Source organism: Ambystoma mexicanum, chromosome 6p, assembly GCF_040938575.1.
Source record: "Ambystoma mexicanum isolate Mex_15411 chromosome 6p, UKY_AmexF1_1, whole genome shotgun sequence".
NCBI lineage: Eukaryota > Metazoa > Chordata > Amphibia > Caudata > Ambystomatidae > Ambystoma > Ambystoma mexicanum.
In genome coordinates this window covers 1,200,615,150-1,200,640,132 of record NC_090935.1, presented here as the reverse complement: position 1 = coordinate 1,200,640,132, position 24,983 = coordinate 1,200,615,150, and the positions used below count along the sequence as shown (strand labels likewise).

The 24,983-nt window shown below is 46.8% G+C and overlaps 1 protein-coding gene across 3 annotated transcripts in view; it reads left to right on the top strand.

Annotated features, from left to right (window-relative positions):
* Positions 1 to 24,983, top strand: part of NAA35 (N-alpha-acetyltransferase 35, NatC auxiliary subunit) — a 1,572,250-nt gene that overhangs the window by 1,172,951 nt on the left and 374,316 nt on the right. For all 3 annotated transcript variants that reach the window (XM_069625850.1, XM_069625849.1, XM_069625848.1), the window contains one exon: positions 7,225 to 7,292. In XM_069625850.1, the coding sequence (XP_069481951.1) occupies positions 7,225 to 7,292 (68 nt within the window). The remainder of the gene's footprint in view (positions 1 to 7,224; positions 7,293 to 24,983) is intronic.

Below are 24,983 nucleotides of genomic sequence, written 5' to 3'. Positions count from 1 at the left end.
GAGACGCTATCCTGAGATTATCCAGGGAAAAAGGCACTCTACTCTATGAGAACAACAGGATACATATATATCCGGACTTTTCAACAAATGTGCAAACACTGAGAAGGTCCTATGAACCAGTTAAGAAACAATTGCGATTGCGTCAGATTCCCTACTCGCTCGTCTTCCCAGCAAAAATGAGGATTCAACATGGAGGCCGGGCGCATTTCTTTGAAAATCCTGCGGAGGCCATGTCATATGTCGAAGCCTCCATTCCCCTGCCCGCCCGGGACCGGGCAATGAATCAGAATTTGCCGCCCCAGCTTACTGAGGAGCCGGATGACCCCACCGGCTGATGTGCCTCCATTCATGCCACACTGATATAAAGCCTAAAACCAAGGGCTGCGAGGTGGCCCTGATTACTACTTGTTTGAAGTAGGGCCGTGAGGCCCTCTGGGATGACGGCCATGTGAGTACAGCTTACACTCCCAGGAGTTTTCCCAAGTTATGGTTCTAGGGTTACATCATCTGGTTGGGGTTGATGATGGTGGGGGTTAGTGGGGAGATCGAGTAAGGGTTATGCATGGCGATATGCCAGGACTGTTCGGGGAAGTTATAACGGTTAAATCAGAGAACAGTTTTGTGGCGGGTAACCTGCACTACTTGAGCATGTAGCAATACAACAGGCACACAATTGACTCTAGGTACGCCTATGACACAGGCTAATAAAGGCTTAAACATTAAACTGCTATCCTGGAACATCCGAGGGCTTAACAACCCGGTTAAAGAAAGGAAGATCGCAGCATATATCGGGCGCCATAACCCTCATACATCCCAAGCTGTGTTTCAGATATCACTCTAGTAAGATAGACCCTCAGGGTAGATATGCACTGGTGTGGGGGGAGATAGCGGGGCGCCAGATAATACTGATTAACACATATGGCCCCAACGTGGACGACCCGCAATTCTACTGTACGATACTGGGTATGCTGTCAACATCGGGGGAGGCATAAATAATATGGGGTGGAGATTTTAATACAATACTCAACCCTTCCCTTGATCGATCATCAACCACCTACAGGACTCCTTCCAAAGCAGCACTGGTCGTGAAACAATTGATGGAACAGTCCGATATAATAGCTGCATGGCGTGTGTTATACCCATATGAGAAGAAATTTACCTTCTACTCGTCTGTCCATGATTCCCACTCACGCATAGATTTCTGGCTTATTAGTTCATCCCTGGCTGGAATGGTTTCTGGCTGCGATATACACCCCTGCACTCTCTCAGATCACTCACCAATAACGCTCGACATTAACTTAGATGACACCCCCCCTCCAGCTAGAAGATTCCCCCCACGATCCTGAGAGACCCCCATGTCTGTGATACCGAGGTCAGGGAATTTCTGGAACTGAATGAGGGTTCTGTAAGCACCTATGCCACCCTCTGGGAGGCTTTCAAGGTCTGGATTTGGGGAACCACGCTGGGCAAGTCCACGGGTATGCTGAAATCTGTGCTCAGGGAACTGGGTATAGCCGAAGCCAAAATAGACTTGTTGCAAATTGAATATAGCACCACATTTGATAAAGAAACCTTGTCAAAAATTAATGTTATGCTTAAGGAATTTAACGAGTTGGCTAATAGGGAAGTCCTATACATGTCCGCCCCAGCTAAGGCCCGCAGGTATGGGGAAAGTAATAAGGCGGGCACATTCCTGGCTAATATGACATCACAATCCGATTGCCAGCATACAGACACCGGTTGGGGTAATGCTTAATAAAGAAAAGGACATCAACTCCACATTTGCCGACTTCTACTCCTCTCTATACTCTAACCATGATGTTAAAACCAAGGAAGATACATTTAAATACCTGGATGACCTAGACTTCCCAACATTAACCCCCGAGACACGAAGCATACTGGACCAACCCATCACAGTCGAGGAACTTGTTGCAGCTATTAAATCCCTGTCCGGTGGTCGGGCCCCCAGGTCCGATGGCTTGGGCTCCGAATTATATAAGGAGTTTCGGGACGAACTAGCCACCGTATTATTGAAAGTGTGGGAGGAAGCTATGGACCGGGTTGTCCTCCCGGAGTCCATGCGTGAAGCGATGATCACGGTCCTTCTGAAACCCCATAGGCCAGCACAAGATAAGGCCTCCTATAGACCCCTTTCCTTAATACCGATGCAAAGATTTTCGCTAAAGTACTAGCCACCAGACTCCTTCCGTATATGCCAACCCTGGTACACCCGAACCAAGTTGGATTTATTCCAGCGAGATCCACAGCCCTGAACTTAAGACGTCTGTTCGGCGTGATGGCACAGATCGATCCAACTGCAAGGGCGGTGGTTGTGGCATTAGACGCCGAAAAGGCCTTCAATTCGGTCTCTTGGATGTATCTCTTTCTGGTGCTTGAGCGCTTTGGTCTTGGTCACTACTTCATTAAATGTGTGCGACTATTGTATACTCAGCTGTCTGCCAAAGCCCTAACCAATAATACTTTATCCCCCACATTCCTGCTACATAGGCGAACTAGAAAGGGCTGTCCCTTCTCACCTATCCTCTTCGCACTTACTATAGAACCAATGGCTGAATACATTCACAAGAACCACTCACATAGAGGCCTTAGGATGACCGGCCCCCTGCAGATTATATCACTATACGCAGACAATACCCTGCTGTATGTCCGGAACCCACAGGAGACTGTGCAACATATAATGTCAGACATATGAGTTCTCAGATTTTTCGGGATACAAAATCAACGTCCCAAAATCCGACATATTCCCTTTGACCCCGAACACTGGAGACCTATCCGAGATAAGGGGGTTTAAGTCTGCTCACACTCAAGTTCGCTATCTGGTAATCATGGTAACCAGGGATAAACAAACGCTATACACTCAAAACCACGGTGAACTATTGCTAAATCTGACGACCAAGTTCCAGTTGTGGGCTAATCTTCCATTGTCCTTATGTGGCCGAGTGGCACTACTCAAAATAGTGGTCCTGCCTAAACTTCTATACTATTTCAACAACATCCCGATTTGGCCCGGTAGACCCTTTTTTACGAAACTCAAGTCACTCACATCCTCCTTTATTTGGAAAAGGGAGGACGGCTAGGCTGGGTTGGGCTAAGATGGTGGAACCATATGCACAGGGAGGAATTGCGGCCCCAGACTTTGAACTGTATTATTTAGCTGCGCAGGCACAATTTGCTAAACATTGGTTCGACCCTGAGGACACGGCCCCACATGTACTCCTTGAAAAACACGCTGCCCGCCCCAACGATATATGATCCGTTATTTTCAACTCCACCTACAAGGATACTTGCCTATTTGATCCGGTACGTGCCACCACTCGCGCCTGGTCCAGGATTTATAAGAGGATTGGCCTGGAGACTCCTTACGATCCGGAGGTTCCCCTGTGGAATTTTCCTGGCATTTCCCCAACCTTTGACAGGGCCCTCCAGCAATCATGGGACCCCTACAGGCTCTTCAGGATGCGAGACATGTTCCCTGATGGCACCTTTTGTGAACTTACAGACTTTGTCGATGCAGTGGGAGGGGGCCAGCTTAAACACTTTCAGTTCCACCGAATGAGGGCTGCTTTTGCTACTAGATGGCCAACATTTCCACCGTAACCCCAGACACATGAATGTATTAGAGCTATGGTATCTGCAGATGGTCATGGTAAGGGGGTCTCGATGCTATACTCGCTAGTGCAGACACACTCCCTTTCATGCAACACAATCAAAGAGACCTGGGAACGCGACACGGGCACCCTGATAGACGACACCAGATGGTCCCGTTACTGTCAACTTACCAAATCTGTGTCAATGAACTCTGGCCTCCGGCTGATACAATTTAAAATCCTTAATCAATTGCACTATGCCCCTGCTAAATTGGTCAAATTTGTAGAAAACTGTACAGGGTTCCCGGCGACACTGGCCCCCTTGAAGTATTTGTTTGGGGACATCGGTAAGGTGAAGGAAACCACAAGAAGACTATTTAATATTTCATGTATTGTTGCCAAACAATGTATCCTGAAATGTTGGAAATCTGTAACTGCACCTACCTGTGCTAACTTTCTGAAAGACTTATGTATGGTAAACGATGATGAGGAACTCTTTGCACTGTCGGTCCCGACGCCTTGTCGCCCCAAGGATATATGGACTCTTTTGCGCCCATATTTATGTGATTTAATGCCTGATGCTGATGTAACACCCACGCCATCACCTTGATTTGCGATATTTACCTACCTGATATGTGTATATTTGCAACAGAACTTTATTTTACTCACAACGCTATGTTTATGTGAATGGTCTTGCTATGAAGCTGCTCTCTCAATAAATAAAAGTTTTTTAAAAGAAAATTGTGGTAAAGTGAATTGGTCACAAAACCTGCACAAATAATAATAATAATAATAATAATAATAATAATAATGCAAAGAGAGAAATATATCTGTAGTTGCATGAATGTCAATGCAATTGGAGAAAAATATTTGTTAATGGAATTTTGACCTATGCTATGCAAATTGCAACAAAAATATGAGTATGAACATACATAAGAACAAATGAACTTCATGGAAAAACAATAATGTGTCTATAATACTTATACCAGGAGCGCAACCCACAAAAGTCCTTTTCTAAGAGTAAATTTACGTTTAATATTGCAGCAGTCGCAAGGGTGCAGATTCTGGGCAAACATTTTACTGTGTTGGCACATATAAGATATCGCCGGAATAGGAAAATAAAGCCGACAAGGGCTGTATTCTTGAGAAACGTTAATGTACGTGAGAATAAAAAGTATACTCTGTCTGATGCATTACCAATTCTTGATTAATGATAGTTCTCAGAGTATTTTTTCCAGAGTATGTTGGTTATATAGACCTGTTCTTTAAATCTAAGATGCTGCTAAAATCTCCCCCAATCACTAGGACCCCCTCGTAAAAGGAGCGTAATGGGCCTAGCAGCTCTTTGACAAATATAACTTGTTCGTTTGGGTGATATATGCATATCATTGGCATGAGGTGATTATTAAGTATGCCCTTTACCATTAGGTATCTGCCATCACAGTATCTCTGGAGTGCCCTTTTTTCCAAAATATTTTGCTTGTTAATTATTATGGCAACTCCTCTCCTTTTAGACCCACTACTAGTGTAAAATATTGTGGTGATCCTTTTTTCACCTTCTGGGAGGAGGTGTGTTTCCTGTAAAACTGCATCCCCATTATTCACCCCAGTGGGGAATTCAGACCTTGGACATTCAAGATCACATAGTTGATCTCAGCCATTTTCATTTTTACTTACCAGTTTGATTTGCTTCTCACGGTCTAAGAGATCTCCATCTCAGGGGTTGGGGCCCCACATCCCGTCTGTGTTTTAGCTCAGTGGGTTAATGGGAAAATCTAAGACTGGGGTAAAATGGTAACTTAAAGAGGAATTGTACCTTTCTTCTAGTAGCTGCATCCTAATTTTAATGCATAGTTCATTAACCATTACATACTTTAACTTTGGTGTGTTGATCTGAGTGGAACTGCTTCCTTGTTATCCCACTTCCCCTTTCCCACTGAATTTTTAACATTCTCTGAACAATCTTAGAATTAGTTTCTCTTAACAATTTCATTGTAACAACTATATTTTTTGAACCATACTTCCCTTTACCAATTAGAAGGATTTTCTTTTCACCTTAGCGTTTACCCAGTCTGGGACTTCTATCACAAAGATTTTGGCCATTTTCCTTTAGCTCAGAGACCTTATTATAAAAGTTTATTTAGGTCCCCTCCATCGAGTCCAGCCAATCTTCATCGTTTTCATCATGATTGTCATTTGAAACATCCATTCCATCTCTTTTCAGTCGCAGTTTCCACTTCTTTCCTGCCTCTCTCTGCCCAGGATCTCCCCGTATTCTCTCTTACTTGGCGATGTGGACCCCAACAGATCTATCGCCTCTTCTTCTCCTCTTTCAATGGAGTATGTCTGGTTCTCATTTTCAAATAGTTTACAGGGGCAAACCCCACCTGTATTTGATATTCTTTGCTCTTAGACAGCCCGTAACCACTTGGAGGGTCTTTCTTTTAACCAACGCCGACTGCGCTAAGTCCTGGAGTAGAAGGATTGCTGCATCTCGGAAGTGGATTATTTTGATGTCTCTTGCAGCTGAGAGGATATTTTCTTGTGTTTTTCAAATATTGAACCCTGTTTAATACATCAGGAACTAGCTTGTTGTTCTTTTGAAAGGAAGAGCATACTCTTTGCCGTCAAGGTACAGGTCTGCTGTCTCTGGTAGTTGAAGTATGTTCCGGAATAAATCTTGCAGATTGCCTTTTCCATGAGGCAGTGCTCCATATTTGATTAAGCCATTACCTCTACACGATTTCTGCCCCAGGTTTTTTGTGCAAGCTGTCTAATCCGTTTAGGAATATTTGGCTCTAGTGCCTTTGTGGAGGTTCCAGTTGCATTTTCCTCCCTCCGTGTTACTGTAGGAGTATTGGGTTTGGATAAGGGAGATGGGTTATGGCAGATTCCTCTGGAGCTCACAGGAGAATGGACACCATTCCTAGCCACCTGGTGCACCCCCCCCCCAGGGATTGTTGGTTTATTACAGATATTTCAGTTTGATCCTGTTGTGTGGCATCACATATAACACAAGACGATATGTTGATTGACTGGTTTAATGGCATAACACATGCAACATAACCAAGTAATAGTTTATTCACTGCTATCAAAGTCCTGTAGTAAACTAGTTTCTCCACTACTGGGGCAACAGTCATTAAGCTACTGGCAGTCTTTAGTCTCTTTAAGTAGTTATTTATTGAAGGCCTAAGCCTTCATCTAGGATGATCGCCGGGGAGCGTCCGCTACCTCCCTCGCTTTCTTCTCACCACGCTACGCGCATGCACATTGCAGTCTCGAGAGGCTGCCTCCCCACAGATCCCTAGCATTAAGAGCACATAATGTTTTCCATAGTCAAATTTTTTAGGAATTGGTTTACTGCTGTTGAGATTTGGGGAGCATTTCCATGTACTCCAATTTTTTTTTAAAAAGTTATTCAATTGATTCGTTTCTCAAAATCATAGTTAAACATTCCCAACACTTTGTGGACACCTGAAACCACAACAACCTAACTTTTGCAACCACCACACTGATTACTGTGGATGTAATTTTGTTACAGAATGATTTTTTGTACCTTTTTTGTAAGCTGCATTCCTCTAATAAATGTTAATGGTTGTGATGCATTTATTTTCAGCTCGACCACTGAACAGAGAGATTACACTGAGCCAGGCGTACCAGAATATGTGTGCCGGAATGTACAAGGTAATCAATGCAGTAAGGGCAAATGTTGCGAATTCTGGGCAGTACATTATTGTGATTCTGTACAAAATGGTATGCAAGTGTGTGGTCTTGCTTCATGTTCATAAGGGGAAAAGGTCACTTGCCTTGCTTCTGAGTGAAATATGTTATTTCCCTTTTCAGTTTCTGATCCCTGCTCTTCCTACTTGAAAGGTTTCAGCTCTCAGTATGACATTTTCTCATGTACTTTGTGCACATATAGGAGTGTTACTATATACTTTCTGGGCATTTTGGGAAGATATCCTCCTGAAGAGTTGAAGTTGCTGGTAAAAATGAGAAAGAGAGGATAAGTAGTTTTATTTACATTGCAGCGCCTCTTAAGAATGGTCTCCAAAGAGACTGACCTCCTAAGAAAAAATACCAGATGTATGGGATTTCACATGTTGTGCTTTTTCAAGGCTATAAAGTAGAATTACTTTTATTGTGCCCTAAATACAGTGACTGTGCAAGTAATAGTCATTTCTGCTCCCAAGAAACCTTTTGTTTCTGGTGGCTTCCACAAAGTTGAGAAATCCAGTATCCAAGCAACTGGGCTTTGTTGCTCTTTAACGTAATTGGAGGACACAAGTAATGACACTAAGTGCCCTCTTTTTAACATGAATTGTGGTCAGGCGCTGACAAAGGGATGCTTAAGTTTACCTTGGAATGACTGCCGCTGTTGTATGTCTGGGATTTATCTGATACACATGAACCCGAGAAGGGGCTCTTTAAGACAAGCTGGCGCTCTTATGGGAAGGATGGGGAAGCAGAAATTACACGAACACCAATAATAAACTCAAGAGGTTGGCAAGGTGTATGCTGTTTTGATAATGATCTAAAACGGGGAGTACAATGGACATCAGCGGACGTCGCACAGCATAATCAACAGTTTTCATAAAAAACACCTTTTTATACTTAACATTCATCATCATGGATGTCATACTACTTGGCAAACTGTAAAAACCTATGTGGGGTTGTGATAGGCTAACAAGGAACATCTACATATACTTTCTATGGGGGTTGAAGTTGTGATTAGGTCTCTGTCAGGTGGCCAACTAAGCCCTCCTCTAGTGCAAGGCATCTACATCATCACAAAATACACAATGATCAATTGGTTCTCAAACTATAGTGCTCTTTGCTACGCGGCCCTCTATAATTGGTTGGCATATGGGCTGGTCTTGACCTTAGCTTTCCACCCTCTTAGCCTTACATTCATCAACGCTCTTACTTTCCGTCATTCAATTAGTCTTTGAAATTGGCCTTGTAAGCTTCACATCTCCTGGGAATATTAGGGAGTATGGGTATACTCGCATCTGCTCCCCTCGACGTCATCTGCTTGAGTCTATTTTCATCGAGATCACATGACTAGAGACCACGCTTCGAGCTTCAATAGCTGGTATTAAAACAAATAAAACTTGGCACTCATTGTCTCTCAGCTGCACCTTGGCAGGAGTTTGACTCATCTCTTGTATAATTGTATCCTTTGAATAGACAACCAATTCTCAGCTCCTCTGGCCTTTCTTGACACTGGGCCAGGCAAGCCTCCTTGATTCTTTCTGGCTCGTCAACTACTGTTTATCAACTGCAACATACTTTTAGACTTTCTGTCCATGGGATCCCAGTTTGCTAAAAACACGATGTGGAGAATTCAGATTTCTTAAGCTTTATATATCCCTTGGCGGCGGCACCTTCAATCTATATACTAGATATAGCTAGCTTCTACGATCACTTAGTCTGCTTGCGTTACTGGCTCTTCACAATTGTAAAACGGCTGCCATTTCCTTCTGTGCTCTTCACACATATAATCTTTATTTTGCGCCTAACAGGTTACTTGATTCATTTACTTCGTCATCAGGTTCCATATGTTCTCTTTACATTCTCCACTCTCTCTCCTCAGTCTGTCACTTACGTGTTGTGACATCACCAGTCTGCTCTTTCATTCATTTTCTCTTGCTCTTCAGGGCTCTTCAGCCTAAGAGGCTGTCAGCTCTTTGTGGATACATAAAGAATGGCTTCCTCAATGGGTATTTCCCTTCAAAGGCTGCTAGTGTTCTTGGCATCATAAAAGGTATTGCTCTTGTCACTATCTCTGGCTCCCAACATATAGGCAGGTTAGGGGTAGGTCTGGTAGAGGCTTTTGGCTCCTCCTATACACACGCATGCCCTGAGTTTGTCCAGAATGCCACAAACTTCATTGTGGGGGGTGGCCAACACTGGCTAGCTGGCAGGAAAATGTTTGTATGATGCAGTGTGTGTGTGTATATGAGCGGTGGGTAGGGTTATCCTCCATTTTGGCAAAAAAGCTGGCACTGTGCACCATTAACTTTAACAGTTAGGATGTGATCCTGTACATCATGGGATGCGATTGACCCAAGTAAGACGGCAGCATATCTTCCCTGGTATCTTTTAGACTCTTGAAACACTGACAGAGAAGCTCTGCCTCTCTCCTGACCAGAAGGAACCATGTCCTGTGCTCCTTTCCATTGACCTAGTGGGGACAGCTGGCTCTGTTGTTCACAGTGTGTTTTGGGATTTTCCCAACTCTCAGGTCTCCCTGTGCTGCTTGACCTTTCAAACATAGCACTACATTCTCTGCTGGTCCCTTTGTTTGGTGGTGGTTCTGTGTAGCAGGATTCGTGCAAGCTCTGCCTGAGTAGAGACCTCCAGTGGTGTGTATCCTGTTGCACTTTCTTCAAACAGTGACTTGTAACCTCGGACTAAGGTCACTTTTGGTGAATATTCACCCTCAAGTGACTGAGTTGACATTCCTTTACATGCAGATCTTCGGAGAGCCTCTCCATCGTCAGCTTGACTCACTGGTCCATTCCTGCTTGGTTAGGGTCTTAATTTGCAGGTCTTGTCTGTCCAGCTGTGAGCTGTGACCTTTTCTGCTGTTTCAATGGCTCCACTTGCACGCACTGCTTTGGAGCGAATCAGTCTTCCTTTCTTTAGTGGGCCCACCTATTGTAATTTACCTTACTAACCTGTAATGGTTTGTTCCGTTCTTCCATGGTTGTATGTTTCCGTGCTTAGCTAACCCATCCAGAGCCAAACTATGGCCTGCTGGGACATCAATTCACACTTCCCATTATGTAGAGTGGTGATTGAAACTCTGACTGGACAGCCTCTTGTGGGTACTCTTTCTTCTGGATATCATTATTTGGTCTGAAATGTTACTAGGCCCCATGTGCAGAGCTCCTCTTTATTTAACTCTGTATGTTAATATTGACCCTTTGATACCTTCAGATCCTTAGCGTTCATGTTGGAACTTAGTGGTGTTGCATAAAAAACAGATATCAACTAGGGTCAAGTCACATGCAGAAAACCTTCATTTCACAGCTCTGTATGAGACGAGACTCAAATTAAGAGTATTTATTCCCTGTAACAGAAAGAGTAACACCTGCCCTCATCCTCAAAATTCAACAGGCTTTTATAAAAGTGTGATTGCATAGTGTTCAATCCCAAGTACACATTTCTAGGATCTCAACAATGCGAAAGTAGTACATTTTAAAATGTACATTGTGTTCTATCCTAACCTAGGTACTCAAGGTTGTCTACTTTGCTAGTGTGTAGATAAAACTTGCAGCTGCCTAAAGGGTGTAACTTAACTGGCTTTAAAGCATGTCCTTGCAAATTGGCAGAAGCAGCAAGGCATTACCATATGCATTCTCCTTAAAGTTTCACAGCAAGAAAGCAATCTACGTTAATATTTGTGCTAACATGGTAAAATATAAAATGTTCAGTGAATACATTTCAATGGATTGCCTTTCTCCCGCAGATTCCTCATCCGTTAGATATTCCCTCCAGCTGCTTCGAAACATTTTCGACAGGGGATTTAGTGGACTGCAACCGTCGATCCGTCTTGCTCTGCGTCTGGTCGTCGGCTCCAGACATCAGGCGTTGTGGTATCACGTCACTATGCCCCAACCTCAGTTCCTTTTTTTCCACACGCTAACACGCTGCTTGGGGACACAGAGCTTCGACTCTCTCAACATTTTTGTCAGAAAACGTATTTTTTTCAAAATCCTCAACGCGTGATGTCGGTCGCTCAGGTATCCGGTTTCAAATGGTGTTCCGAATGTGGCACCAAGATGTCCATTACTGACCCACATGCATAGTCGTGTGCCAAAATGCACCCTAAATCCCTTCGCGATCTAGTTGCAAAACTCGCTCTGGGTCGACCGCCTTCAAAATCACCAGAGTGGTCGACTGTTCAGTCTTCAGAGGCCAGAACTGAGGGGTACCCCTCCCCCCAAGAAAGAACACAGGCGGAAGAGGAAACGGTTCCACTCAAGGAGCCACTCTTCCTTGTCCTGAAAGAATAAGAGGGGTCACTGCCACCGTCTGGACTCTTGAGTCAGTGACGGATAAAGGTAAGCCGTCGGCTGAGCCTACCACCCGCCAAGAGTGGGAGGATTTCAAATCCTCGATGCTTGAAATGTTGAAGACCGGCGCTCGGTAGACCCAATACCTCTAGTGCCCCGGTACTGTCAATGTCAGCGCCGATAAATCTTTCGACACCAAAAGAGATCCAATGGAAGCCGGATCTTCCAAGTGCATCCAAGGATGTCAATGCTACAGCATCTCGATCCCGATCGACGCCAACATCCACCATATCGGCGCTGAGAGACAAACCCTTGACGTCGACTGTTGAGAAAACATTCATCCCACAACACAGGTCCACATTTTTCAATGCTATGGTGACACCTATCCAGACCACGAATTTCAGCAGTCCCAGCCCTATCTTCAGAATACTTCTAAATTCAGCGCTCTGGTAAAAGGGGTTATTGACACCCTGGGATGGCACTCATCAGTGGCGCCTGTACACGGTTACCTTACTGACATTTTAGATGAAGGCCTTACCACAGAACGTAATATGCCTTTAAACCCTGCCATTGCCGATCCTTTAGCAATTATGTGGCAAAACCCTTGTTCCATTCCTCCCGTCAGCTCCACCATTTCTGGGATATACAGGCTGGCTGAGGAGACCCTTCATACCTTTCCTCTCACCCTTCCCCAGAGGGGCTTTTTATGCAGGCTGCTACAGTCTCTTCTAGACCTCCATCTTCTACATCCACTCTTCCTACAGACAGGCAAGCAAAGTAAGTAGATGCCTTAGCGAAGAAGGCATTCACTTCAGGTAGCATGGCCCTAAAAGCAACAAATGTGGCAATCAATTTTGCCAACTACTACTTCGGTCTATGGGCAGCAGTGGAAAATGCTGCTCAGTATGTCCCAGAAGGAGAAATGCATGAAGGCTTCCTACAGCTAGTGGAGGATGGGAAAGAGGTGGCCAGACAGTCGCTATGAACAGGCCCGACATCGCTGACTTTATGGGCCGATCTATGGCATCAGCCATACCACTAAGAAGGTAGGCCTACTTAAAAACCTCTGATTTTTCACCTAATGTGAACATGCCCTTCGAGGGCGATCTTCTTTTCTGCCAGAAGGCCGACGATTCCTTCGAGAAATTTAAGGAATCCAAAAAATTGCTGCCAAATCTTTAGGCCTAGCTGCGCAGCCAACCAAACCTGCACTTAGCTTTGCTTCTAGGGCACGGGGCTACAGGACATATGCTCCTTATGGCAGGAGAGCACAGCTCCCACCGGCCAGGCAAGGGCAGAAGCATTTCTCATGCTCGAGAAGAGGCAGATGGGCTTTTAGAGGTCAACAGGCAGCATCAGCGGCAGGGGCGACCCAGCCTCCGAAGTCACTTTGATTTTCTCCTCTCACAGTGGACCGGTTGGAGGACGGTTGACGGAGCATATGCTCCAGTGGCAGGGAATTACTTCCAATGCTTGGGCTCTACAGCTCATTCAGTGGGGTTATTGTGCGCCATTTGTTAGAAAACCAACAGACAGACCGCCCCTACCTCCAATCCAACCAGGACAGAAGCGCCAGGAAGAACTGAGCCTTGGTGCTGACGGGGGCCATGGAAGACGTACTGCCTGAGCAGAGAGGATCGGGTTGGTATTCAGGGTATTTCCTGGTTTCCAAGAAGGGAGGAGGTCTCCATCCCATTCTGGAGCTCAGGGCCTTGAACAAGTTCTTGAGGAAAGACAAATTCAGGATGGAGAGAGATTCTCCATGCTCTCCAACTACAGGACTGACTGGTGTCGATAGACCTACAAGATGCTTATTTCCATGTGCCAATCCATCGAAAGCACAGTAAGTTCCTAAGGTTCACCATAGGAGATATGCACGATCAGTTTAAGGCGCTTCCCTTTGGTCTAACCTCCACCCCAAGGGGCTTCACCAAGCTTATGACGGGAGTTGTGGCTCACCTCAAGATCCAGGGTCCACGTATTTCCATATTTTGATTACTGGCTGATCCGAGGAAAGTCTGTAGTGGAGGTCTTGTCCCATTTAGAGGACACCTGCTTGCTTCTGCACAAGCTGGGCTTCTCCCTAAACTTAAAGAAGTCCCACATGACACCAGTCCAGTGGCTCCAGTTCATTGGAGCAGTCCTAGACACCCGGGTGGGGAAATCCTTCCCTCCCGAGTAGAGAGTAGTCTGCTTGTCACAGATGAACGACTTGTTTCGGAACCATGACACTCTACCAACGGCTTCCGTCCTCCACCTCCTAGGCTTCATGGCCCCCTGCATTTTTCTAGTGCAAGAGGCCAGGTTGCGCATGAGATCCCTGCAACGGCTACTGAGGCATCAGTGGTCTCTGTACCCCGGCTCTCTCTCGGATCTCCCCAGGGTGTCCGCGTCAGTGGTCAACGGGCGGAACGCAACAGTCTTTTGGCAGGAGAACCCTTCTGTCGTCCTTGGCCGCAGACCTGAGTGGTCACAGATGCGTCTCTGAAGGGTTGGAGGGAGCTCACTACCAGAATTTGCAACCAGGATTTGCAGGTGAGCGGCTTCTGGTCAACGACGGAAGCCAAGTGGCACATCAAGAAGCTGAAGTTGTGAGCTATCGGGCTAGCCCTGAAAACATTTGCCCTGTCTCTGCAGGGGAAACATGTCCTCGTTCTGACGGACAACACAGTGGCAATGCACTATCTCACAAGCAAGGTGGTGTACACTCCAACCCCCTCTGCACGGAGGCGAGGATGCTTTGGTTCTGGTTGCTGAAGAACATGTCTCGGTCTCGGCAGTTCATCAGAACAACTTGGCGGATGCTCTAAGCAGGCAGAGCACGGTCTTGCACGAGTGGGAAGTGTGCCAGGAAGTCCTAGAGGAGGTCTTCGCTCTCTGGGGTACCCCAGCACTGGATCTGTTTGTAACTGAGTCCAACAGGAAACGCGAACCGTTTTGCTCCAGGGAATTCCCAGTGAACGGTGTCCTGGGAGACACGTTTCTAGTGGATTGGACATTCCCTCTCCTTTACGCGTTACCTCCAATTCCTGTCATTCTATGGGCTCTCTGGAGGTTGAAGAAGTTTGGAGCGACCATGATCTAGATCACCCCGGACTCGGCGAGGGGAAGGTGGAACTCCGACTTATTGGATCTGACTATCTCACTGGTTGCCTCCAAGTCCGGATCTCCTAACCCAGTCGAAGGTCGGATACTCCATCCAACTCCGGAATCCCTCAACCTACATGCGTGGCTCTTGAGAGGAGAGGATGAGATATGATGAGTGGGACCTCTCTGAGGAATTACTTGAGGTGTTGGTGGCTGCACATAGACAATCTACGAGATCTGTGTACACTGCAGATGGAGAAGATTTGAGGCGTGGTGCAGGGAACACGAGATTGACCCCAACTCTTGCCCCACCATTGAAGTTGTGGAGCTCCTTCTGTCACTGTCCTCTGCAGACCTTCAGGTCACCACAGTTAAAGGTTATCTGGCAGCTTTGTCTGTGTTTAGAAGATACCTAGATCAAGGTTCATTTTTTACGATCCCGGTAATGACACAATTCCTGAAAGGCCATGTAAATAAATTCCGCCAACTCCCTTTGTTTTCCCGGATTAGGACCTTAATATGGTTCTGACATTACTGATGGCGGCTCCCTTCTTGGTGGCTATTACACTCTGCGGGTGAGTATACTACGGGCCTTATGCTGTAAACCACCCTTCTCTGAGAAAAAACGCAGGGAAGTTTCCCTCAGGGTAAGGCATGGCTTCCACCCCCAGGTTGTCTCAGAATTTCACCTGTTGCAATCCATCGACATTCTAGTCCTCTACCCTCCTCTACATCCTTCTAAGCAAGAGGAACGGTTACATCGTAGACCTGAAGAGGGTGTCGAGTTATTATATCGCAAGGACATCTGATTTCAGGAGAGCTGACCAGCTTTTCGTGACCTTTTTCTTAGCCCGTAAGGGCCTGCCCATAACCAAGCAGACTTCATCCCGATGGATAATTTTCTGCATAGATGAATGCTACCAGTCCGCTGGGAAGGAATTACCAGCAGGCATCAGGGCCCATTCAACAAGGGGAGTCTCAGCATCAACAGCATTGTAGAGGGGATTCCCTGTCCGGGAGTTTTGTGTAACGCTCACCTGATTCCCACGGAGGCGCAGGTCTTGGCAGGAGGGTGTCTGTGACTCGAAAAGTGATGTGCAGGACTCGATTGGCTTCTGGGGTCGAACCTCTTCGCACTGTGTGTCGAACTCGAAGAGTGAGGTGAAAGAATATGGGGGTTAATGGCCTGGGTTGTTGAATGTCCCTCTCTCTCTCTCTTCTCAGCTTTTCTGTAGTGTCCCCCCCAGGTCAACGTGCTCACCTTAGATAGGTGAATGCTGGGCTCTCCATCTGCGTCTGGTGCAGGGTGCCGTTGCCAGTTCCTTCACTGGTGAAACATTGGCCTCTTGAATTCAGAGGATGGTTACCGTCGTTATCTGCACGAGCGGTGAGTTTCTGGACACCTTTTGTCTTTATAGTCTTTAAATGCATGGCACGTTAATGTTGAAGACTCTGTATAATGCTTTTCCCTTATGTATTGCAGGACTCTTGGGATGGAAGATGGAGTGAAGCGCCTGGAAATTCGTAAGAATGGCAAGCGCTCTAACTGTCTCTTTCCTTGCAGCTTAGTTCGTGTTAAAGAGACGCCGGAGTATTCGCAGGCGTTTTATTGCGACGAGCGTGAGTAAATACCTGCTTAATGTCTTTTTCTTTTGTCTTTCAGATGTTGGTTTGCAGCGCCGGAGTCAGCGGAATGCTAGTAAGTTGTAACTAAACTTTGTCTTCACAGGCGGCGATGCAGAATGAAGAAATCCGGAATTCACGGCGTGCCGGTAAGTACAACAATGCCTTTGTCTTTGCAGGCGAAGGTGCAGCGTGAAGACACGGCGGCTGCCGATGGATCAGGTGAGAAAGCACTGTGTGTAAAATTTGTCTTGCTAACCTGTTGTTTCTTGTCTTTTGCAGGTGCTGATGTTGACTGGATACAGGAATGGTAAGTATAATTCTTGCAGGTTCAGGATCGAAAGAGGAAAGGCTGGAACAGACTCGGTGAGCGTTCTGCTGCAGATGCAGAATAACGCAAAGCACGTTTCATCTATCGGGTGTGGTTTAAATAGCCTTGGAGTGATGAGGCGTCTTCTTCCACGGCCCCGCCTAGGTAAGAAAAGAGTTCCAGTTTCCAGAAGAGTTCCAGTGCTGTATCCAGGGAGTGGAGCTGCCCCACCCAGGTAAGAAAGTAGTTCCTGTTCACAGAGGTCTTCTAAGAGGCTGGTAAGTAAGCAGCATGGTCTGCCGCAGGTAAGTCCACCCAAGCACTTTCACACCAATTATGAGCCCGGCGCTTCCAGTGCCGGGACCAATGGTTTTGATGAGCCTGGTGCCACCGGCGCCAGGACAGGGTCCAAAAGGTCCCAGTAGGGACCGGCTGGTGCCTAGGATTAGGGTTAGGGGCCTGCTTCCAAGGACGTTGGGCTGGTCCTGGCTCCTTGGAAACAGTGATCATGACAATTTGTTGCGCTGCAACATGGTCTTCCCTGCATACCTTCGCAAAGCACTTCCGTCTGCATGTGGCTCGTACTACTGATGCACGTTTTGGAAGGGCAGTGCTGCAAAATGTCTTGGTATAACTTTCTGCCCGCCTCCTTCATTAACTGCTTTGGGAGTCTATCAGATGAGGAATATGCTGGAGAAAGGCAATCCATTGAAGGCAATACTTGCCGTAATGTTCTTTATATGGATTCTTCTCCCACATATTCCTCATCTCCCCTCCCATCCATTCCCGCTCAGAGAGTCGGTGGTTGGTGCGCATCTTCTCTTTCACGTTGACTTGGTGATGGTCCTCGGTGTCCGTTTTCTATCTTCCTGACACAGTTTTTAAAACAAAGATTATTTTAACCCTACTTGTAGTGTTTGTTCAATTGTTCCTACTTCAGAGGTCTATAGTTAATTCTTTTTTAAGGACTCATTAGCCCATTTGTTCTCTCTGTTTTCCTATGCATTGTGTGGTACTCGGAAGGGGGAGGGGGTTAGGGGGGAGAGAGAAACTGAGGTTGGGGATGTAGTGACATGGTATTTATAAAACGGCTGACATCACGTCTGGAGCCGACGACCAAACACCGAGCATGACGGATCGGCATCCTGGTTGAGGGCCACTACGCCCCCTGTCGAAAGTTTTCCGAAGCAGCGAATCTGGAGGGAATATCCATCAGATGAGGAATCTGCTGGAGAAGAATCCATAGAAAGAACATTACAGTAAGTTATTTCTCCTTTTCCTTTTTTTCACATTAATGTGCATCAATCCAAAGTGGTTTCCAACTCCTTCAGTTCTGCGCTTTTACGACCACTCCCTACATCTGACATTGTATTGCACTTCACATTTTATTTCAATGTATTGCATCCTTCCAGAGATTCTAGATAGGTACTCCCCAGCACCAGCTGTTCTCAAACGTTGCCCGGGTGCGTAGTGTAGCTAGACTACCGCTCTCTCCTTGACTGCACACGTGACTTAAGCCCTGAATAACTATCACACTACGCCCGTCTTTCCTCAGTTGCTTTATTCTGCTCTTTATCGGGAAACATTTGTTCTACAGTGCCACTATGCCTGCTCCTAAGCTGTCAATGTTCAAACTCTGTTGTGACTGCAGTTCCAAGATGTCAATTACTGACGCGCACAATATCTGCCTGTGGTGTCAGGGGGATGAACCATGATGGAGCAATGCAGTCAGTGTCAGTCGATAAAGCCTCTTAGCCAGCGACCCGCTAAGATGGTGCTAGGCCATGCCCATCCAGGGTCCCCAGCCCCTTGTTTCCATGAAGTTTTGCTGTTTAAAATTGAAGATCTGAGTCTGCAAAAAGATGACGAGATCGGGTCAGAGGCCAAAAAAGACCTCAGAGGTCAGGCTCTCTCAGTGAATTGCACCACTCTTCTTCCTCTGCCTAGATCTAGGAGGGAAGAGACAAGGATTCATCAGATTCCCATAAGTAGAATAAGTCCCAGTTTCCTTTGACATATGCGTCTAGGGAGGAATGGGTGATATTTTGGGATCAAATGTTGGCCAGTTTTCAAAGTTTGCAACTGTTATCGCTGCCTCTTCAATCTGTCATGCCCATGTTGGGTGGTAGGGATTTTCAGGAGTCGTGACATACACCCTCAAGCTCTGCGCTTCTGACATGGGTGACTGTGCTCGACGCAGTTGCCGTGACTTCTACTGCAGCCAACGCTTTGACTAGTTTGCCCATGCAATCTGTGGATCACTATGCCGCTGAGTTGAGAGCACAGTTCTTCCAGTCTATGAGAATCCTCTTTGATGAGGCTTTCCCTTATGGGCATTCTAATGCACAGTTTAAGAAAGTGGTCGGGAAAGGGAGAAATTGGTTGTGGTTGCTTTGGGTCTTGGGGTGCCAGATAAACCACTAATTCAGTAAAAGCTGACAGATATTCTGGACAAACGTCTTCAGTCTGCAGGTCACCCTTTTCTTAACATGGCTTTTACTGATCCGTCATGGCCCTGCAACAGAGGCCCTATTCGACTCCTGTGGTGGACCTTCCAAAAAAATACAAGGCGGCACAAGGAGATCATGCATTTCTATCAAGGCATCCCAGGCTGCCACATTTAACTTTCAGTCTCAGCATCTTTTAGTCTCCCTCCAGATAGTAAGGAGAAGATGATGGCTGCTCTATCCCAAAAAAAAAAATTTGCGTGCACTGGCAAGTACTCTCACATTTTGTGGGCAGTTATTTCGAAGGGATTGTGTCCTCCGACATATTCCTTATCTTTGATAATTCGTCTCCAGCTTGCTGGCCTCGGAAATTTTTTTCTCAGTAGAGGGCGCTGCACATCGACCTCCGTCGAGTTGGTGTCCCTCGACAGCCACCGTATCGGCGCCGACGTCACCATTCCCATAAATAGCCACGCGCAGCGTCCGTTGCAAAGTTCCGTTTTTCCGCGTTTCATGGGGCCTCGGAATATCGTTGCTCAGTTCTTCAGTCAAATATACTTCATTATTCCTCACGAATACCGACTCGTACTCGATGGCTTCCTCATCCGAACCGACGACTCCACGGTCTGTCTTAAAAAAATGTCGAGACTGGGGAAAGAAAATGTCGTTGACGGATCCTCACAGGATCTGTTTGTGGTACCTGGGAGTCGAGCACCATTGTTCGGAGTGCGAGGACTGCATGTCCATGACGGCGAAAACCTTGAAGGAGCGTAAGGGGAAGCTCGAGAGAGGTAAGGCAGTTTAAACTTCTTAGAAAGTTTCCTCGGCGGAGTCGAGACATTTGTCTCCTCGCCATCACAAAAGACATTCTCGTTCTAGGTCTCGAAGCAGTTCCCATCACTCTTCGAGATCTAAGCATTCAAAAAAGAGACGTCGAAGATCCCCTTCCTCGTCTTCTTCCATTTCCCCAAAAAGGGTCTCCTGCCCCACAAGATATAGCTCTCAGGCTGAGTGGGAGGAATTCAGGAAAAAGATGCTTAGCGTCTTCGAGAAAGCGGCCTCGACCCCCTCGAAGACTGCTGAGGGTGATACCCTGGGTGAAAGACCCGAAAAATCAAAACGCCGCGAGTCGCAGCACCCGGCGAAAGAAGCCACTCGAGAGCGTCACGAACCCTCGAGTAAAGGCAAAGTCGCGTCTTCACGCCGTCGTCCAAGATCCCTTCGACGCATAGATCTGAGTCTTCTACGCCGTTATCGAAGGGTTCTTCGACACACAGGTCAGTCGATTCGACGTTGACGCCGAGAAAGGACAAACCCACGGCCACCTCACAGCCAGTGGCCATACCCAGAGCCTCGATCTCGAGGATGTCGTCGACAACCCCGAGTAGAATTCCGATACTCTCGAGTTCCTCGAGGCCTCTACCAACTTTCTCAACGCCTTTTTCGATGGCTTCGAAGCCTTTAACGTCCGCGTCAACGACATCGACGTTTTCTCAGCCAATTATGACGAATTTGGCCCCTTCTGCTCTGGAAGTGGGATTTATACCATTTCCAAGATCTGATCATTCCAGAGCCTTAGCATCCATTTATGAAGAAGGGGAGAGTTCGGATCAGGAGAGACCTTTTGAGTTGCAGGGATCTGCAACTCCTGTACCAGAGGAATTTACCTCTGAGGAAGGTAGGTTTAAGGACCTCCAAGAATCCTTACATGAAGCAAGTGGGTTGGACACTTCCCCAGAAGTGGAATTTGCCAAACCAGACCCAGGGGAACATGCTGAAACCCCTTATAGAACCTTGATGGCAAGGATAATAGAGTTTATGGGGTGGTCTACACCCTCACCTGCTTTTCAGCAAGACGACCTCACAGACATTTTGTTTAAAGGTGCACAGGAGGATCATGTGGTGCCATTTCATGCAGCATTACAAAGGAAAATATTGGCAAACTGGGAAACCCCTGAGGTTATCCCGGCGGTTAACAAAAAATTATCAGCCAAGTATATGGTGTCTACTGCTGACCCTGAATATTTATCCAAACGCCAACTCCGGAGAGTCTGGTTGTTCAGGCAGCAACTTCATCAGGTAGTAAATCGGCTTACCCTACTGTTCCACAGGACAGGGGTGACAAGAGATATGACTCTATGGCCAAAAAAGTATTTTCTGCATGTAGCATGGCGTTGAAATCCATCAATGCCACTTGTACACTCGCAAGGTTCAGCTACACACTTTGGGAGTGTGCTTCATCAGCGGCTGATTGCCTACCGGAGGGAGAAGAAAGAGAAGCATTCCTAAACATCACTAAGGATGGTAAAGACGCAATGTGCGAATCCCTTCAAACTGGCATCGATTCTGCTGACAGCATCAGCAGGGCCATGGCAGCAAGTACAACAACCCGGAGATTTGCTTGGTTGCGAAAGTCTGGTTTTGCTCCAGATGTGCAAAGCAGACTCTTGAATATGCCCTTTGACGGCTCCTCTTTATTTGGTAAGTGTTAGGCAGAAACCTGTGCAGTTCCCTCTGGGACCACTGCAAAAGATTTAAGACTAAAGGTGTTTGGCAGTAAACCCACTTGGTAGCAGTCTGTACCACACAGATTCACTTGGTAGCTGTGGCTGAGCAGTCAGACTTCCCTCAAGAAGAGTTAGGCAGTATACAGAGTATTCACAATAGGTCAAAAGAACACAGTAGAACAAGCAAACACTGACCAGAGCTTGGTGTAAAAGTGATAATTATTTATTTTAAAACCACATCTAATAAAACACACTGGCACTAATATCAAGCAGTTCAAAAACACGGTCACTAAAAGATATACACTCCCTTAAAAGAATATTATACCAGTCTTAAGTAAAGCCCCACTTATTTTCAGACAGCGGTGAGCGCTTAACGCAGATGGCACTCTAATAATTCGGTTTAAAAGGGAGAGAAAGGCAGAGCATAAATTGAAACACATCCCAACACTTTCAAAAGAACACAGCAAGAGAGGAAGGCAGAATCAAACCGTGAAGTTAGAGTTCAGGAAGCCGGATCCACTTTAAGTGGATCAGAACGAAATGTGTCCAAGATCACACGGTTAAAAAGTGCACAAAAGTCTCAAAGGTTCAGAAAGAAGTTGGACCAAAAGAAAGGGACCAGTTAGAGGGTCAAGGCGGCCAGCCCAGTCCAGAAGGTTAAGGGATTATTATTACCTTGTAGCAATCTTTAGAAAGGGAGGCCTGGCGGACACTGTACCTTAAAGTGGTGAGAATACTCCAGCGGGGACAGTTGTTCCTGGCAGCGGGTGCAAGTCGGTGCTTCGTCCGGAGGAAGAGAGGATCTCGTCGGGGAGGAAAGCAGGAGTCGGTTGCACTGCCAGGGAAGAAACCAGCCGCAGAGTTCTCAGTTAAAAGGAGCGGTCCTTTTGTTCCCGGTCCAGTGGTAAGTGACTATCCGGTTGCCGGGGTGCTTGGCACGGGCAATTCGACCACAAGACGTCCGGGGATGCGAGAAAAAGAAGGTAAACTGGTTGTGCCCACCAGTCAGGGGAAGAAGACTCTCCAGCCGGGAGATCTTCTCTGTCGTCGGGAAGTGGTGAGTCGGTTCCGCAGGGCTCCACCGGTGGTGTCATCGTAGCAGGTTGGCTCGGCTTCTCCCTCGTCGGATTTTCAGGTCCTGTGGCGACTTCTGAAGTTCCAGTCCCAAAAGCCCTGCTTTTATGCAAGAAACCCCCATTCATTCAGCCTAGCTGTCAATCAAACATGCTAACTGGTGAGCCGGCCGGCTCACCACTTGGGCCAATCACACAAGAGTGCGACTTGAGTTGCCAAGGCAACTCAGTCCAGGGTGCCTAAACCCCCTCCCATACCCCCTGTGGTGCCCAGACAGAGCAGCACCACTTTTGGAGGCTTCTGTGGAGAAACCCGCCAAAACGTGGAACAAAGGGCTCGACTTGGGTTGGAGTCACAGAAGAGAACACAAACGCCATTTTAGAATTGAGTTCTGGCAAAAAATACCAACCGGCGAATTAATATTAAATAAATAAACCGGCGGTATGTTCGAGGCTATGAGAAGTAAATAATTAAAGTTGGTAGCCTCGAACAATGGGAAAATCCCATAGAGATATATTTGCGGTCGAATATAAAAAGTAGTATCCACTGCCACCAGCCAAAACTCGATCAGGGGGGACGGAGACGTGCCCCCCCTCGAATAACAGACCCCGGGGCAATCGAATTGCCCCGACCAGTACGTCCATAATAAGATGGTTTGTACTGGTTTCTGTTCATATTTTGGGACTAGTAAAGCCAATGGTGACTTTACATGCCCTGGGAGACAGTAGTCAGTCCCAGGGTATGGAGTCTATGGTGGGGTGTCACTATGACATCCCTGTGTCACTGCACGGAGGGTGCTGTGTAACACACATAGTAAAAACACATGAGACCCTATGGAGTAAAAGACCCCATAGTCCATAAAACACATTAACAGTCAAAGGAAGCCCTCAAATCATGTCCAAGAGTGTGAGGAAAAGAGACTCACTCTTGGCAGGAGAAAAAAAACAAACTCCAAAATTCAGCCTAAACAGAGAATTCTCCCTAACAGTAAGAAGGCGGATGACAGTTTAGAAAAGTTTCAAACATCAAAGGCAGCAGCAAAATCGCTGGGAGCTGCAATCCGTCACACCATATCGCCCCTCAGGAACCTCTTGGAGAGGTAAGTCCTTTTGCTTCTATTCCGTATTCGGAAGAGGCAGAGGACATCCGGTTCAAAGGGGTCAGAAAAAATTCACCCGAGGTGGACGGGTTAAAAATACAAAAGCCGCAGCAGCAGGTGCCTCTTTACCCTCGGCATCTGCATCAGCCGCCTGCAAACCGCTCTGAGGACTCTCCTCACAAGACACCAGTAGGGGGCAGGTTAACTCAACATCTGACGGAATGTCAGGCTATTACGTCAGATGCTTGGGCATTGGAGACAGTTGCCCAAGGTTACTGCCTGCCTTTCTACGCATCCCTCAGAGTCATCCACCGGGGAACAGCTCTCTGAAAGTTCCAGATCCGCTCCTCTTGCAGGAAATTGTAGACCTGCTAGAGAAAGGTGCCATAGAACCGGTACCTGTAGCGGAGAGGAACAAGGGCTGGTACTCCCCCTACTTTCTCATCCCGTAGAAAGACGAGGACTGAAACCTATCTTGGACTTACGAGAATTGAACAAGTTCCTCAGGAAGGACAAGTTCAAGATGGTAACTCTCTCTCAGATCCTTCAGACCCTCCAGCTCCAGGACTGGCTGGTATCTCTGGACCTCCAGGATGCTTATTTCCATGTGCCAATCCATCTCAAACACAGGAAATACCTGAGGTTCGCAATTGGCGGCTCTCATTATCAATTTCGAGTTCTGCCATTTGGCTGACCTCCGCCCCTAGGGTCTTCACCATGTTAATGTCGGTAGTGGCGGCAAGTCTAATGAGGGGAGGGATTCACGTCTACCCCTACCTGGACGATTGGCTGATCAGGGCTGTATCTTCGGAACAAGCTCAGATCCAGCTAGATTATGTCTGCCACTTACTTCACAGTTGATACCATCACAGAGACTCCAGTTCATCGGAGCGGTCCTGGACACTTCTCTGGGAAAAGCCTTGCCACCAGAGGTGAGGGCTCAAGATATTCTGCAGATGGTCACCAAGTTTCAAAATGCCCAACATCTCCCAGCCTTCGACTTTTTGAGGTTGCTAGGCCTCATGGCATCCTCCATCTTCCTTGTGCCAGAGGCTCGCCTGAAAATGAGATCTCTCCAGTGGTCGCAGTTCTCAGGAAAAATGACAGATCTCCTTCGGATCACGGACAAGGTAGCCCGAGACCTTCAGTGGTGGGCTTATCGAGAGAACATTTTGAAAGGAGAACTGTTTTGGCAACCATGGCC